The sequence below is a fragment of the Pteropus vampyrus genome, unplaced genomic scaffold, assembly GCF_000151845.1.
Source record: "Pteropus vampyrus isolate Shadow unplaced genomic scaffold, Pvam_2.0 Scaffold8, whole genome shotgun sequence".
NCBI lineage: Eukaryota > Metazoa > Chordata > Mammalia > Chiroptera > Pteropodidae > Pteropus > Pteropus vampyrus.
In genome coordinates this window covers 15,631,029-15,649,372 of record NW_011888789.1, presented here as the reverse complement: position 1 = coordinate 15,649,372, position 18,344 = coordinate 15,631,029, and the positions used below count along the sequence as shown (strand labels likewise).

At 36.1% G+C, this 18,344-nt stretch overlaps 1 protein-coding gene across 1 annotated transcript in view; it reads right to left on the bottom strand.

The window, feature by feature from the left end:
* Positions 1–18,344, bottom strand: part of HGSNAT (heparan-alpha-glucosaminide N-acetyltransferase) — a 31,417-nt gene that overhangs the window by 10,404 nt on the left and 2,669 nt on the right. Inside the window, exons 3-12 of the mRNA XM_023520103.1 lie at positions 16,366–16,481; positions 12,224–12,360; positions 11,881–12,002; positions 9,477–9,546; positions 6,638–6,707; positions 5,832–5,941; positions 4,191–4,267; positions 3,437–3,467; positions 1,884–2,044; positions 602–717 (exon numbers count right to left, since the gene is read on the bottom strand). Of these exons, the coding sequence (XP_023375871.1) occupies positions 602–717; positions 1,884–2,044; positions 3,437–3,467; positions 4,191–4,267; positions 5,832–5,941; positions 6,638–6,707; positions 9,477–9,546; positions 11,881–12,002; positions 12,224–12,360; positions 16,366–16,481 (1,010 nt within the window). The remainder of the gene's footprint in view (positions 1–601; positions 718–1,883; positions 2,045–3,436; positions 3,468–4,190; positions 4,268–5,831; positions 5,942–6,637; positions 6,708–9,476; positions 9,547–11,880; positions 12,003–12,223; positions 12,361–16,365; positions 16,482–18,344) is intronic.

The following is an 18,344-nucleotide window of genomic DNA, read 5'->3' as shown; positions in this document are numbered from 1 at the left end:
TTGGGGAAGAATTTAAACATTTCCACCTGAATTTTTACCTCCATTGGGAAAAAAAAATTGCTGTCACCACGTAAACTCAGCAACTTATAGTGAGATAGAAAGTAATCACAAAAGAGCCGACTGTCTCACATACTTCTTACAAAGAAGAAACAGCCAAGAATATGTCATTCTCCTATACCCCAGCTTGGCACTTTTTCTCCAAGTTAAACCTCTGTACAGATGCTGATATGTTATATGAGTTTTTTTTTTTTATATATACCTTATATCACAAGGGATTGGAAAAACTGGCAGTCATGTCCCAAAAGATTGAACTAGCAAACTAGATGATAGTAATATTTAACACCACCCATATGCATTTGATTACTGGGCACTTAAAAATTTGTTAAGAGAGTAGATCTCATGTTATGTATTTTTTACCACAATAAAAAAAAAATGACTGATATAAAGACTAAATAAAAATAACTAATTGAAGAAAAAATAATGAATTTGACTAACAGAGTTAAAGAGTCTATTGAAGTACAATTCTGCATTCAGAACTAAATGAAGTTCTAAAAACTATACAGTGATACCCCCCTTTAAAAAATATATATAGTTTTCTCACCACGGTACAACTCTCAGGCACAGGTTTTGCAAAGAGGAGTTCTAACACAGCAACCACAAAGTAAGTCACCCCCAGCCGTTGGAGCACGCCAGGGATTCGCAACTTATCCCAAGACACTGCAGAAGGTGCAAGTTAGGTGAAGGTTAGCCAGCATGTCTCATTTCATCCCAAGATAGCATTACTTTTTTCTAAGGGGGAAGACATACCTATATGACACCTGAGTAAGTCTTTTTTAAGCTCTTAGAGTTAGAAATACTATGTATGGTCAGGAGACGTGGCTCAAACTCACAGCAGGAAGCTGGTCACCTAGGAGACTGAGATGAGAGCAAAAGTGTCTTCCTCAGGTGTGGAGATGAAGCGAGGACTACCTTTGTCCCTGAAGTTCATCTCCTGGCCCTTTCCCATTAGGGTTACAGAGTCAATTCTCACATTTATCAGGAATTTGCAGACCCACCACAGGCCACCAACTGACTCTCCCTGCCTCACAGACTACATGACTGTAACACTGGAAGAGAGTAACCCTATAGTTAGCCTTGTAATGTATCTTCCTGGGAGCAGTGGCCCACTTTTAGAGATCCATCAAATCAACTTTTATGTGACATCCTTCCTTGTGACCCCAACCGCAAGTGACCTCTACCTCCTCCTAATACCTAACATCTTAGTGCTTCTTGCCTGAGGGGTTCATTTGGCTGTTATCTAGAAAACTACATCCTCTTTTGCTAATGACACTGTAAGGCCCTTGAGGACATCAATCATTGCCTTTCCAGTACCCAGTACAGGGCTTACATCTTTCCCTCAGCTTTCCTGTTTTCCTCACACTGCTAAAACAATGACAAAGATGTCATTCCTTCTCAGCAATCCAGTGGACATACAGGTGGTAACCAAAGTGAATTATTGAACTACCACACAATAGCCTTATTTGAAAGTTGATGAAATAGTGGCAGAAGGGCATGGTCTGAGGATCCGGTGACTTTGTCTCGTCCCTACTCTGCCACTTACTACACTTGGATAATATGGAGAAAGCCCTTCAACCTCTCATGGCCTCAGTCTTCCTTTGTGTACCAGAAAGGTTTGGGTGGTCTTAGAGGCTCCTCCCAGGTCTAAAAGTCCAGGATAACAATACTAACGTCCAAAGTTATACAAGCATTATATATACTTTTCTAATAACTGTTCTTTTTGCAGGTTCCTGAGATGGAGGAATTATACTTCTTTTAAATTACAACATGTTTCCACATTTAAACTTGAATATATAATATACTAACAGGGGGGAAAAAATACTTACATGGACCAAGGCAATAATTGGGGTTCACAATGAAAATGCCTATACAGATTAACAGGAAACTCCTCCATGTAACTTTCCCCAGCAATCTGAATTTTGAACATCCCCGCTGCAGTATGGAAGTCATTGATAGAAAAATCGAAGACCCCATAATAAATACAAACCTGAAAAAAAAACAGCTATTACTAGGTGGCCATTTCCAATGTTTTTGCCTATATAGCATTAATATGTTATAATCTACTACACAAGAGAAGCAATATGTGATTTTCTTAAAGTAGTCAGTCACTGAAATGACATCAGGTTACTAGTGGAGGAAGAATCAGAATGCAGCCCTGTGGAGCTGTAAGGTTTGTACACCTTCAAGTCATGTCTTAGGAGGAAATTCATCAGTACTAAGTGCAATTTCCAAGGACGACTGTCCCATTTAGTTATCAGAGAGAAATGATGATGAAGATGCCACAATCCAAATAACTCAACATTCACTAGCACGCCCTCAAATTCCGCACATTTCAATCATTTCTAATTCACTCTTGATCCTGAAAGAAAAATGAAAGCTATATTTTTTTCTGATTTTGTCTGAGCCACATATCTCTCCATTCTTTTACTATAGTAAATTACCTCTTTAAAAAGAAAGTCAGAATAGTAATTTTTCTCATTATTTGGCAAGGGGATAACAGAGATAGCCATAGCCATTTGCTCTTGCAACACTCCTTTGTGTCCCCTGGCTTCTTTTCTTGGGGTCACTTAATCAGGTAAAAACCTCTAGAAACAGTAACAGGAACCAAGCTACTTTCCTGTAGGGAACCTCACCTCACAGAGAATATACATAAATAAATACCAGGTCTGTGGGCACGTAAAACTTCCTATGCAAACCCATCTCAAAAAACAAACAAACCAACCCAGTTCCTCCCCCAAAAAACTGAGTTCATATAAGTGATGAAATACCTGGAACCAAAGGCATAAACCAATAGCCAGGATTAGCTCCTAATGATGGAGCAAAGTCGCTTAAAGTGTCACAGCTAAGACACAAACTCTCCACTGTACGGGAAGTCAGGGTCCCTCAACAAGGTGAGCGAGCCACAGATGACCAGACACAGAGCTTTGTTACTCTACTATTATTCTAAATTTTAATTTATTAACATCATTGCCCTATTGCAAACTTATCAGAATTCCTTGATACCAATACACTGCATTTCTTTTAGAAAATATAATTCTTACGCTTATTTTCAGGATTAGTGGAATTTAACTACATATTCAGAATTTATGACTTCCTACAAGATTCAGGGGTCTTAAACATCATATCTACATTAACAAAACATTCCCTCTGAATTCACTCATCTTTTATATGCACACGTTTTAGATAAGCAATATGCCAAGCCTAAGAATTATTTGGCAGCAAACTTTTGGTAAGACCTCATAACAGCAGAGTCCTGTGAGTAAACACAGGCCTGAGGCCCAGAACTCAAGGCTGGCCTCAGAGAGAGGTTCCAGCATCAGCTGAAAAGAAGAAACTGAAGATGACCTATAGAAGAAATGATGTTAGACTGCCAACTCACCATGGGAATACAAGGTCAGCCACTGTCAGTCCTGCAGAAGAACAAAAGCACAAAGAGTAAGGAAAAGGATTCTAGAAAGTAATTCCTAAATCTAGAATGGCCCTATTATAGTTTCATATATATGGAAAGTAAACTCACGTAGAGAGTTCACAGGAAAACACTGTGAAGTAACACACACAGACACTCCCTGGGGAATCTGCAATCAGTCACTGGGCCTGGGGCATTTCCTAAGAACATAACTGAGCCCGAAGAACCAAATTAGAAGTTTATGAACAAATCTGTTATCTTTCAGCAGTGCTATTCAAAATCCATTCTTAAACCAACCACCAAGCCAAATTAACAGCCATTACTCAGCACAGTCAAACTAACATTGGGTCAATGGCAGCCCAAGGAGCACCATGAGCCTTAGAAGACATATACATGGCTGTACTGAAAGGCGAAACTAGAATATGACATTTATGACTAAGTTCTTAACATCTTCTGCAGAGTTCCACAGTCCTACAGCAGAGACCTTTGGAGCCTACATGTTATTACAGTGAAGTATTACAGAGCCACAGCAAACAAAAGGAAAACCAAACTAAAGAGCTAATAGAATAATCTGAAGGTCTTTCTACGGAGGCAAAAGATCAGTGGCTCGGACAAGGCTGCGGGAGCCTCATCTCTGGAGCTCCTGGGGGATGCTGAGTGATTATCCTGCCCACAGTCCTCTGAGAGGTCCTACAAAAATCAATGCTACTTTCAGCAAATATCTTACCATTCCAACTCGCATGTTTGAAGTACCAATATTTTCCTCCTCCATAATTAACAAAGACCATGAGGATGAGAGCTATCCTGTAAAGCAAGAAAGGACATGCACTCAGGGCTTGCACAGGTAACAAGGAATGGCCCAACTGCCGCAGACACACTTATACTCACAAGGTGCAGTCATGACTCAAGATGACACTTAAAGAGCAAGAAAATATTACTTCTATTAACTACAATTAGGATGCTACACTAAAGTCCTTCTGTTGCCAACACGATGATGTCTTAAAAATTAACGTGACACTATATAACTTGAAAATAAAGCAAAACATTTCCAACTGCTAATTTTTAGAGCTCTCAGGCTAAAGAACACTAGAGTCAGAGCTGAGGGTTCAAATCGTGGGGCCTTCTCTCTTATTAGTCATAAGACCTTGAGCAAGACTCTTATCAGTTACCTCAGTATGCTTCTCTGTAAAAGAGAGAACATACCTCACATAGGAACTGCTGGGACTATTAAGGAGAATAATGTATATTATAGCACATAACCAGTGCTTTGCAAATTTTACGTACTTAATAAATGTTAGTTCCTGTCTACCTGCGAGCATCTCACCTCCAAAAGTGACATGAGAAAGAGAAATAAAATAAAATTGATTCTGACTATGCTACTGTTTGATGCTGATTCTGTAGAATGTGGGGAATGAAGATTTTAGTATGTTAATAGAGTAATTTGTGGGGACCCTAGAGCCTAACTGCCTAGAATCAAGTCTTGGCTTAGTCTCTGAGTGACCTTGGGCAAGTCACTTAACTCTGTGGTTTAATTTCTTCATCCGTAAAATAGGCATATTAAAAGTATATACCTCATAGGATTGTTAAAGAGAGTAAATAAATTAGGACAAGTTAGGACAGTGCCTGGCACATAGTGAGAGCTGAAAACATTTTAGCAATTATTATTATTATCGTTATTGTTATTATTACCTGGCTTCAAATATACATAGCACTCAGAGCTCTGGTGAGGCAGGGACAGAATTAGAATTATAAGGTTATTACTGGAGTTTGAAAGACCCCAGTGGGTAGAAATGGAGGACCCGATACCAACATATTTATTTTCAGCTATATAGTTTTATACTTTATTTTCAGAGTTTGGTCCTGGCCTTCAGTCTTCTACCAGAACTATAAAATAGTAACAATTTACTGTATGATGCTGTGGATTTGCTCTCCAAAGGGCCTGATATTCTAGCTGGTTTGCTAGCGGTGGTGATGAATGAGGACTGACTCTTTCATTTGCTGGTGTTTCATTTCTAAATTGGCTCATCTTCTCATTTGTCAAACTACTGACCAGACATGGGGGTGCAGATGGACAAGGGGCTCCACATACAGCTGCTTGTCCAACGTAAGTGACCTTAAGCCAGCGGAATCTACATACCAGTAGAAACTGGTTCTGGCCTTGTCTTGCTACTGTCTAGCAACATATTACATTGGCTATCATGACAGTTTTCAGCTAAGGAGAGGCTGCTGATTTATTTTTACTGTAAGAAATCCTTTCTAGCCTAGAAAGTAAAAGATATATAAAATACCTTAAGTTAAAAGTGTTTATGTATAAACATGTAACCCTAGTCGACCTGTGCCCACAGTGTCACAAGGCAGCCCCACATACCCCCTGAACGTGTCCACACAGCGGAGGCGCTGAGGCACAGCAGACAGACGCCATGTTTCCAGTTGGGTGTCGTCCCCGAGCTGGCCTGCCCTACTTGGAGAGCCTAGCTCCTTCAGAAAAAAGGAAATACATTACAATTCATAATGCTAAGGAGTAAATTTCATACTTTATATATCAGGGGTGACATTTACAGAGTGGAAAACTAAAGACCATTATCCCAAACAAAATTTTAATTTGCTTTTGTAAAGATCCCATCTAGAGGTTTGGTTTTTTCACTTTTGTGTGTGTCTGTATGCCTTCTGTTGGGCTTGCAGTGGCCATGTTGATAAATGACCACAAAGAACTGGCCCATATGTATATCTGGTCCAAGTATACAAGCAAATATGTCCATAAATGAACATAAATATGCCCATAATGAATTTTTTGACACAAATAATGTGTTTCATTATCTTAGCAGGCCATCAAATTTATAGATTAAATACTAATCTCTCTTTTGTTTTAATATTGACACTCTCAACTTAACTGAATTGATTCAACAGTAGTGCCCTCAGAGAAAAATGTCTCCACATCCTGCATCACAGTGTAGGCCAGAGTTCCAGCCTCACTGAAAATATAGAAGGGGACAGTGCCCTCTACAGGAGCCGAGAGAAGGCTGCTCTTTATTAAGAATACAAGACACGTGCCCTGGCCTTCCACAATATAAATAAGATTAATTAAACCAGATAATAAAGATTATTAAATAAGAAACTGTAAATTCCAAATCTGGAAAACCACCCAGACCAACATGATGTAGTCTAATAACTCACAGAATTGATGAGGCGATCAGTTTCCCGAGAATTTATTGCTTTGGAAATCCAATTATTAAAGTCATCCAAACTGTAAATAAATAAAAGGCTCAGTTAATTTGCTTTCTTTGGAAGAATTTCAAAATAATTGGATATCATCTTGAAAAACAATTAATTTAAAGTTCATATTCCATACAAGTCAAAGAATTAAAACATTTAAAGCTTTTTAAGAGTAGAAATCAAAGTTTGTAGCAGCAAGCAGCATTTTCAAATGCTCAAACCTTACAGCATGGTTTCCTCATCAGTAAAACAGAAATAAAGATAGAGTCTTCATTCAAGAGTTGGTGGGAGGGTTTAATAAGATTATTATTCCCTGGAACTAAAACTGTTATTAATAATACTATTAAAATTAGAGTAACAAAAAAACTGCAACCAAATGCACTCAATACAAAAAGGACTAAACAGGACTAAAAGGATGCCTGTGACAGGATAAGATACAGCTATTAAAATTACAAGAATGTGGGCTCTATGCATACAAAGAAAGACAAATATAAACTATTAAAAACAAAAAGCAAAAACCCAACATGCAGACTTGATTGCAATTAAATAAAAATGCATGTATGCATACTGAGAAAGTTTGAAAGTAACTTTGGAGTGATTCAAATAGTTACTACATTGGGTTCTTTTTCTAGAAAGGTACTTTAGTTCAAAAAGATATCTAGATGATATTAAACTAATTTACATGGCTAACAAAAGATAAATATATTAACTGATTTTTTTTTTTTTAAATAAGATTTCTACTTGGAAAACGATTTTTGAAAAAGTGTATCTTAGCCTGGCAAAAACAACCCCACTCTTTTGTTTTCCCTAAACTTTGCACATTTGAATTATCCAATGCATAGGATTTTTTTTTTCTTTTATCACGGGAAGTTTCAAGCACATGCAGAGTAGACAAACTAGTACAATGAATCTCCATGGACTCACCCAGCTTCAACAAGTATCTACACGTGGTCAGTCTTACTTCATCTAGACTCCCACCCACTGCCCCTTTTCCGTGCCATCTTAAGACTGATTATTTTAAAGAATCTCAGATATCATATCATTTCCATATCATACCCATAAATATTTCAGTATGTATCTCTAAAAGATAAGAACTCCTTTTATTTTTAAAAATAACATGTTAGTACATTTTTAAAGTGTCAATAATTCCTTAATATCATCAAATAGTCAGTTTTTTCTTATAGTTTAATCAGTATCAGTATCCAAAATGATTCACATATCCAATGCATATATGTTTAATTTCTCCTTTTTTCCTCACAACTCAACTCCTATTTCTAGTTTATTCAGCACTGATTACTATCACATGAAAAACATTAAAAGAGAGACAACTAAGGAAAAGTAAAAAGGAGAAGTTACAATATTTTAAAATTAAAACATTTAAAAAGCACTTAATTTTCTTGTACATGCTTGTTCTCTCGATGAAAAGAGAGTGGCTGTATTCTTACTATTTTTTTCAGATTTCTTTCTGGTTCAGACAAATCTGAACTTCCCCAGACTTTCATGCTGGGAAGTGACAGGGCAAAGACAAGGGACATTTGCTGGGAAGTGACAGGGCAAAGACAAGGGACATTTGCTTTGCCTACAATAGCAGTCTGCCCACGGGCTGCAAACGCAGAATCACATGCAAAGAAGAGTTTCAGTTCCACAGTGTGGTGAGCTGGTATTTCTTCCCTTCGCAAGAGCTTGATTATTGGCTACCAATTACTTTACAAAATGATGTAATAGACCCATTCATATTAAAAGCACCAAATGAAAACACCCTAATAAACTGGACCAGTATTTGCATCTAATCCAAAGACTGACAAAATAATACCTTAATTCAAAGACATGAATCCCCTCTGCTAGGATTATACTCTGTCCACAAAAAGCAGTTAGGTTAGACTCTGTTCCTAAGCATCATACAGTTCTTTTACGCCTACACAAGTCAGCTTTCTCCTACATGGACTGTTTTCTAATATGCACAAACGTAGAGGGTCAGAGTGCATAAACTCCCAAAGTTGCAGGGTTTCCCCCAAGCTAGCAGACTTAAAAGGCTAGGTTCTCTTTCTTCCAATTTAGATACAGCTCACTGATAAAATATTGTGGTCCTTCTTGAGACCCTAACAGGCTGAGCCAGTGAAAAATCAATCTTATTCCTTTTAAAACATGAACGAACTTTCCTTTGAAAAGCAATTGGCCAGGCCTGGACCAATTTTATTTTATTTTTCTTTTCCAATCTACTAATTCGCTTTCACCAGAATCACTGTTAACCCGACAGAGGAGAATTCCCTCTCCAAGCTACTAACCCTAACCAAGGGAAGGAGTCCACACTGCGGTCCGCGGGTACCGCACCTCATCCTCCAGGTCTGCTGCCAGATGCCCAGTCTGGTAGGGGCTGGGAAGCTGGACTAGAGGGGTGGCCCCAGGGCTTAGAACTGGAGAGAATGGAGAAAAGTCTGACGTGGCAGCCATCTCCTAAAATCATCGTAGCCCACTTCCACTCTCTACGAAGCAGGTTGTGAAATTCTCTTAGGAAAGAATTATTTCTCAAGCTTTTTCTTCTACTTTTTCTGTCATTTGGGAGGATTGAAAGCGAAGATCCATTAGAACGAGGTTATCATTTCCGTGAAGTCAGGGATCATCTCTAACTCTATACTGAATCCCTAATACCTAGGACTGGACTGGGCATGGTGGACACATTAAGTATTCATTTAATCAAAGAATAATGGTCATTTGAAGGGTCAAACTACCTACCCTTCCTGAATATGTTTTTTCTATATTCTTCTTTCCCCAATTGTGTTCTCCCCTAACATCTGCTTACCTCAACAAGAACCTGAGAAAGCACACTGCAATGACAACTGCTAGTCCAACAAGGAACGCGATACTCACAGCTAGAAAAGTAACAGAAAACACATTATCACCAAAAATATCGTCAAAAGCATCAAAGTTGTTATGTCACTACACTTAATCTGTAAATGAAAAATAAAAACAAATGAAAATGGAAACAAATGAGGAAAAGCCTATATTCTTACGCTAAATTTCCTATAAACAACTGAGAACACCATGAAGGGAGTGCTAATTTTCATTCTGAAAAAATATCAAACATACACAAAAATACAGAGAATTGTAATAATAAACCCATATATGCCCATCACCTAAATTCTGGAATTATCAAGATATTGTCAACTCTTGCTGTGTCTATTACTACTCCTCTCTCTGCTTTTTAAATTCTTTTTTCGCCTATAGTGCTTTTAAGCAAATCCCAGACACCATGTCATTTCATTCCTATGTATTCAGTAGGTATCTCTAAAATAAGTCTCGTAAAAGACATATCAGCATCATGCAACTCCTGTCATGACCCGCTGAGAAGGGCAGAGTATCACTTCTGCAGTAATCTGCCAAAAATGTGTGACTTCTACCTAGTTAAGAGGAAACAGCAAGTAAACCCAAATAATAAAATAATTGGCCAGTCCTCTTCAAAAGGGTCAAGGTCATGAAAGACAAAGAAAGGCTGAGGAACTATCCTAGATCAGAGGCAGTTAAGAAGCCTGACAATTAATTGCACTATGGGATCCTGGATTGGGTCCTGGACCAGAAAAAGAAAAAAGTTAAAAGGGACAACTGGAGAAATTTGAAAAGTCTCTAGGTCAGTAAAGAGCACTGTATCATTTGTTAACTTCCTGGATAACTGTACTATGATTATATAGTTTAGGGGTTTAGGAAAAGGTGGGTAAAGGGTATATGATAACTCTTTTTTGCAATCTTTCTATAAGTCTAAAACTATTTCAAAATTAAAAGTTTCTTCAAAATGGGCCTTTTGTTATATAACCACAATGTCAGACAAAAGTAAAAATAATTCCCTCGCTAACACTGTGTCTATATTCAAATTTTTCTAGTCCCAAAAATGTTTTCTGTAGTTAATGTGTTCAAATCAGGATCCAAACAAGGTTCACGTCTTGCATTTGCTTATGTCTCTTCAGTCTCATTCAGTTATAAGCAGCCACTGACTTGTTTTAAACACCAGGTCAGCTGCTGTCTATTAGCAAGTCTCCCATTCTAGATCTGTCAGATGCTTCTTCATGGTGTCACTGAACTTGTTCTCCTACCCACCAAATGTTCTATAAATAGAAAATTAGCTGTAAAGGCTTGACTAAAAAAGTTCATCTCTTTCAGGAAGAATACGTCACATATGGCGCTGTGTCTTTTCCACTGCACTGCATCACGTGCCCCACGTATGCGTTCAGCTGGTGAAAGCCTGACCACTCCCAGGTAAAGTTCCCCCTTCATCTGATAGTATCATCCACTCATGATTTTTGCCTACATTAATTATTTCATGAGGGGATGCAAAATATTCTGCCTTTCTGACATTAGCTGGAATTCTTCTCTAAAGAAATTTACCCTCATCATCTAGGACTATTTAGTTATCCTAAAATACAGTTAAAACAGAAACAGGACAAATTCTTAGATCTTTCGATTGAAAATTTTAAATCACGTAAGTTAACATCAGGAGTCCTTATTACCTTGAAAGGCAACCAAAGTACTGTTTTTGTGTTTGTTTGGGGAGGGGGGCCTTGCTCTTTTTAGTTTCATAATGAACTCTTTGTTTTTTTGTTTATTCAATGTATTTCCATCAATTACATCCATTATTCTTTTTAATACCTAAATCGTCCCATGCTGGCCCTTTCATATTGGCTCTTATGTTCCTTTGACATGATCCCACAGTCTTCAATAGCTTCACCATGAATGGTACTAATAATGCCCCTGGGACTTATTGTATTACCTAATGAGAGGCTCAGAATGACAGATTTTCTTCAGTAGAGGTATTAGAGAATGAAAGGTCCCTTCTTAACCTAAGGGGACCTCTAGACTGTCAATGTAAGACACATACAGGAAATATTATACCCTAAATCCAAAAATAAGGAAGATACTTGACAGTCAATTGCTCTATTTCCAGTTTCTTTCCACTGCATTAACTTTTTTGGTTTATTTATGCTTTATAATTAAACAACTATGAGTATATGTTGACATATATAATTTTCTTATATCATATAATTTTCTTGATATTTTACATACCAATGACACAATAAATACTTTATAAATCTACCATAACTATCAGATAAGCCATAATCCAGGTTTTAAATTACGCAAAGTGTTGCAAACAGTAATCAGAAATGAAAACCTTTAAAAATGCAAATTTAAAAAATCAACAAAAAGCATATACATACGAAGGTTACTGTCAACTGGATTCTCATTGACAACTACGTCACAAGCAATTTCATTGACTCCATTATGGACGTGCTTTACCAAGAGAGAATAGTTTCCAAATTCACCAAATTTGTATTCCAGCCTATAAAGATTAGGTAAAATTAAAAAAATTGATTAGATCCAGAAAAAAAAAGACTTAGATTCTGATTATGACATGAAGGCAGAGTGATACTCATTCCTGAGTGCAGAGCAGGAGAGATATAGAAAAACATTTTGAAGGAAGAAAAAGCTAAAACCAAATAGGAAAAAAAGTATAAAGAAAATGCAAACTTCAGTAGGTCACACAGCAAAGCAGGCACAAACCTACAAACTTCTTTCTCTTCCAAGGTGTCATTAAGTTGCAGGATGGATCCGTGCTGGGTGCTCACAGCAACAGCTGCAATGCTAGGCTTCCCAGGTTTTCCATTCCCTGAAACATTTACCAGAACCTGAAGCAAGCACTATAAAATAAAAACACAAGCAAACTGTTAGAGGTGTTTGAAAGTCTGTTAGTTGTTGGAGGCCATGAACATCCAACTAAACATACTGAGATGACTTTTCTTTCATACTTACAAAAAAATGTTTAAATTTCAATAATTTAGATAAAATTTTCCTATATAAACTATATGTTGCTATGGAACTGTACAACCTTTTTTCATAGGTAAATTTTTCACATAATTAACAAATACAGCATACATTAAGTCTTTCATTCTATTGTTTTTATTATTTTTAACAAATAAATGTCCATGATTCTACCCAATTTGCATATTTATAATTTTAATGGTTACATTATATATTATATTTGTGAATTTAAATATTATATTGTGAGTTTTTAGATTACTTTCAAAGCTTTTTTCTTTTCATATGTAATTTACATAAATTATATTGTTTTTAAAAATAAATATATAATTTATATGAATTGTATTTTATATGTTACCGTGTTTTAAAAGATCCACACATGATGCTCTTATTCATTTAAATTCTTTCCCTAAATTTCCAAAAATAAAATTACTGGGTAAAAAAATAATCATTTTAACCATTCTTATTACATATGCCAAATAGTACTCAAATAAGAAAAACTGCAATATATTTATTTCTCATTAGCCTTCCCAGGATTTAAAAATCATCTTTCTTTCTGTTCATATACTAGATATTTATGATATCACAGCATTAAGATTACATTTTAAAATTATCAGATTAAATAATTCAATATTCTTTTGCTATTTTGTTTCCTATGGTGTGATCCACCATTTAGAAACCAAATTCCTTTGAACATAATTGTAGAACTATGTCGCCCTCATATAATGTAATATTCAACTTTTATCTATCAAATATTTCCCTATCCTAGTGCTTTCATCTTGTTATATTCTATTGTTTTTAATTACAAGTGTTTAAAATTTTATATAGTCATGATAACCTGGCTTATTATTTCTATTCCTTCATTGGTTTAAGACTGTATTCTGCCTTTTTTAGTACTTAAGTTTGTAGAGGTTTTTTAAAACTTGAATCCACTTCGAGCATTTGACAAATGGTATACAATAATTCTAAATACCTTTCCCCATGGTTTTAGTTGTAATATGTTAAATTCTTGTGTAAATTAGCTTCTCCTTCTTATATTCAGTTTAGTCCTGGTCTTTATTTTTCTTTTTTGGCTACATAAACTATTGTGGCTTTGTAATAGATTTTACCTGGTACAATAAGTCTCTATACTGCCTGGTTCTCCTTTTGTGCTGTCTTTTGATTCTCTTGCTCATAAATTTTTCCAAAATATCAACAAATTTTGGAATTATTTATGCAGGCCCTATAAAGTATCTATTGATATAGTAACAGCAATTGTGTTAAATGTATGAATTAATTTGGGAAGAACTGCCATTTTTCCTGTTTGGTCTTCATATCACGGTGCAGTGCACCGACTATCACTTGATTTAACCTATATTTTTCCCATTAAAATTTCATCATTTTCTTTACTTATGAGCCCTAAGGATTCCTCAAGAAAAAAAATATGTCAACATAAATATATCTTTCAATATGCTAATTTATTCTATTTGACAGGATTTTATTTAAGATTTTTGAACTCATGTTAACTAGAAAAATTGGCCTGCATTTCTTTTCATATCTTTGTCAAATTTTAAGATGAATGTTTTATCTATACTGCAGAATAAATAAGATATCAAGTCATCATTTTGGGAGTGGGGGGTGGTCATTATATTTAGGGTCAATTTACATAGACCGAGAATTACTTATTATTTGAAAACGCAGACAATTTTACTTATTTTTAGGTAAAGAAATTTGTTATAACTTTCCAGATTTCTTAACCAGTTGTTGATCTATTTATGTTCTCAATTTCTTGAATTAATCTTTATATTGCATTTTTTGAAGGAGACCAACTTTTGAATTTCAAATTTATCAGCTTACAAGTGTTCATTAGACAATATTTTAATTACAGGGTTATATATATTCTAATTTCCAATATTATTAATTTCCATTGTTCTCTTAAATTCATCAATAATTTACCAATCGTGTGACTCTTATTTTAAAAAATCATCCCTTGACTCATTCCTATTTAAATTTTTTTCTCATTTTCCATTATATAGTTATTATTTTTATTGTTTTTTTTTTGTTTGGAGCATGATATTGTTTGCTTTCCAAAACCTTGAGACCCCTACTCAGTAGCTTTACATTTCCCCTTTTCTTTCTGATTAACATAAAGCAGGATCCTGAGAATAAAGGGACGTGCGTCCCATCACTGCCACATAACAACTGAGTAACTCAGGAAAAAGTCACTTTACTTCTCTTAATCTCAGTATTACCACTTGCAGGATCCAGATATATCCTCTCTACTGGACTGTTGTGAGGATTAAAATAAGATATAACATATGCAAGACAAGGAGCAACCTCTCAGTAAACAGCAGCTGCAACTTATTAGAAACACTTAAATAAAATTTTTCATGAGAATTGCTTTGGCCAAATCAAAGACTTTTCTATGAAATATTTATATTTTTCTTAGACAAAATTATGCTCTTTTAAACAAATTAACAATTTTTTTCTTGATTTAGTCTTATGTAGTTAATTCTGTTTTTTGATTCTTCAATCTGGCACCAGCACTACTGTTTTGTACCAATGATCCTACTTTTTTTATTCTAAAGATGCTCTTACTTGCCTTGGCTAATATTTTGCTATGGCTAATATTTTGACGATGCAGTCTTTCTTCCCCTTGACTTGTTTTCCAAAGATTTCATAACTTTATAAAGTCTTTTTAGAGAATATTTTGCTTATTCACAAATTATTTATGATTCTTGTGGCTTTTAAATTCAGCTATTCTTGATTTTTGTTAGGATTCTTTTAGGTCTTTCTTATAGGTTAAATCTTTTTTTTTTGTCTTGAGCTACTTTTTTTAATATTACAAATTTTCTTTGTTTCACATTACTTTACAAAGCTTTCAATGGGTTTAAACAAATAGAGGAAGTCTCATGTATTGCTCCATCATCTTTTCAACTGGTACCCATACTAGGGGTACTCCATACATCAAATTCCTCCTCTAAAGGTGGTACACTGAAGCTCTCAATTTTATTTGGAAATAAAGAAAATTTTATTCTCTGGGAGAGGGGCTGGGGAGCTGAGTGAAAAAGGTGAAAGGATTAAAAAGGACAAATTAGTAGTTACAAAATACTCACAGGGATGTAAAGTACGGCTTAGGGAATATAGTCAATAACATTGTAATAACTATGTATGGTGCCAGGTGGATATTAGACTAATTAGGGGGATCACTTTGTAGATTACATAAATGTCTAACCACTATGCTATACCCCTGAAACTAATATGCAATAATATTAGACGTCAACTGTAATTGAAAAAAATTTTAAAACAGAGAGTATTCCTCTACTTAGTTTGAACTTATGCATGGTTTACTGTAAAACTGCATGTCCCAAATTATAATTCTTCAGTGTTTCCAAATAAATACATTTTGCTGAATATTTTATTTTACATGGAAGAATAGCCTTGTCCTTTAAAAGCAACAAGGCCTAGAATAGATAAACCAAATTCAGATAAAACAAATTCTTTATCATCAGAGAGGCCGATCCCTGGAATAACTGCCACTGCTTCAACATGTGCTTCCCCACTGTCGTCAACCACTGTTGTCCTTGAAGAACACCCAGGTGTCTCACTTCCTTCTGGTCCAGGAAGAGAGTTACACTTCAGGTGGAGGAGTAAAATAAAACATGGCCTATCAATTTTGCTCATCACTGAGAACTGGGTTTTTTAAAAGATGGGTAGTGGAAAAGATAAGAAACCAATGTTGCTCATTGCTAGGCATTCTCCTTGATTGTATTTCCTCTGCTTTTATAACCTGTTTGTTTCCTTACCTATAAAACTGAAGTTAACATGTGAAAGGCTTCAGGTATGAGCATCAAGGATCAAACTAGCCCCAAGGTAAACAATATTATGAGCGCGAACACTATACCTACATGATAACAATGTTCAGAATTCCAGTAGACAGACAAGTTTGTCCCGAGTAGTTCATTATGGATGAGCAGCAAAGCCTGGTCCATCTTCAGCTCTACATGCCATTTTTTGTCTAAATCTGGTAAGAATTAGGAAAAAAACAAATTAAGAAAGGAAGATGCCTGAAAGATGTGTTAGAGACAAAGTATACCTGTGTGAATGCTGGCTTCATGGAGTGCTCCTCAAATGCCTGCACTCTGGGGTCTCTAACCTCTTACTTTGTATACAAATGCCTGCACTCAGGGGTCTCTAACCTCTTACTTTGTCTCTAACCTCTTACTTTGTACACACACCCAGATCCCCTTTTGCACAGGTCCCTCTACTACAAACAAGGACTCAGTAGACACTATTCACATCCAGTATGTAAAAAAACCATGTAAGGACCTTACATTCATCAAGTGCAAAGATGTGACTGGCACTGAATTTAGTAGTTTCCACATACCTTCTCTTTGACAGTGTGACAATCTCATGAGCAAGGTATATTCTCCATTTTACAGATGAAGAAATTAAGGCTTACAGAATTAGATAACTGTCAATGGGCACACTTTTTCCATGAAATTACTGTTTTTAACTCAATTTGTGTGATTCCAAAGTCCAAATTTTCCTCGACCGTGTTACTCACCTCTGATCACAGCATGGGCAGTATAAGACCTACGTAACCCCAAAACTACTGGGTTAAGACACAGGCAGCAGGGTCCCTGGAGGATTTGAACTCCCTTTAAAGTCTGAGAAGCTCTGCTCTATATCACTTTGGTTTGGAGTTCCGGATTGCCTTCTAGTTTCCACAGCAGATTTGGGACAGATAAGGACAGAGGATGAGTCTCAGTCTGAAGAGCAGAAAGACCCACTGCTCCATACTCCTGCAGCTTAGAGCTCCCCACTTTATTAGATGCTTTTAGGAGTCCACGAAGACCTGTACATTCTAAGTTTACCAAGTTTGGAGGAAAACAAAATGAATTATTATTGGCTAAAGTTAAAGCAAAATGTTTCATTGAGACCAACTGGGCCATTTATATCTATTATATGAAAGAAATTAATTTACCCTCTAGCTTCTAGACAAATGAGGGAAAAAAGAGAAATTGTTTGATAACATAACTAGAAAGGTAATAATCTAACCTCTTTTATTTCATAATATGAAAGCTTGCTTGAGGGCTCTAAAAAACAGAACCAAAAAAATATTAAAGCCCTGACCCCACCCCAGACCAATTAAATCAGAATCTGTGCCCAATCAGCATGATTTTTAAAATGTCCTCCCCAAAACGACAACAAAAACTCCCCCGAGTAATTCGAACAAGCAGCCAAGGTTGAAGACAACAGAGAGACTGAGTGGAAAGTCAGGGGATTTTGACACCTTTGTACTTTTTTGCATTATTTGAACTTTTTTTTTTTTTAAACCAATGAGTCTGTATCACTCACTCACACACACAGACACAAAGGACGCAATTCCGAAGCCTTCCAATATGACACTGAAATTGAACCTGATGCTTAGTTTCAAGAAAAAGCTGCCAACACTCCACACAGATGACTTTAGAAATACCAAGGCAACATTCAAAGAGTGATATCTACAAAAGAACTCTCTCCTCCTTTTCCTAACAATGTCTTGGTGAGGAAATGGGGGGGGGGGAGGGTCACTGTTCAATAGTCCTGTAATGGTGCTGTTTATATATTAGACTTTTATTTCATTTCCAAATATTTAATTTCTAGTTCTAACTCTCTACTCAGGAGTGTCTTTGCTGAGCATATTTTAAGACATATTCTACTTAACGTTTTTTTCTTTTGAAGTAAAATTGAGTCCTCAAATCACAGGAAGATGGAATTCTTAGTAGGAAGTTTTCCAGTGGACTCCATGGCACCGAAGGTCTGACCATTCTCTCAACCCAGATCGGTGAAGGTTCTGGGATGGATCATTTAGGGATACTATGTTCTCTCTCACCACAGGGAA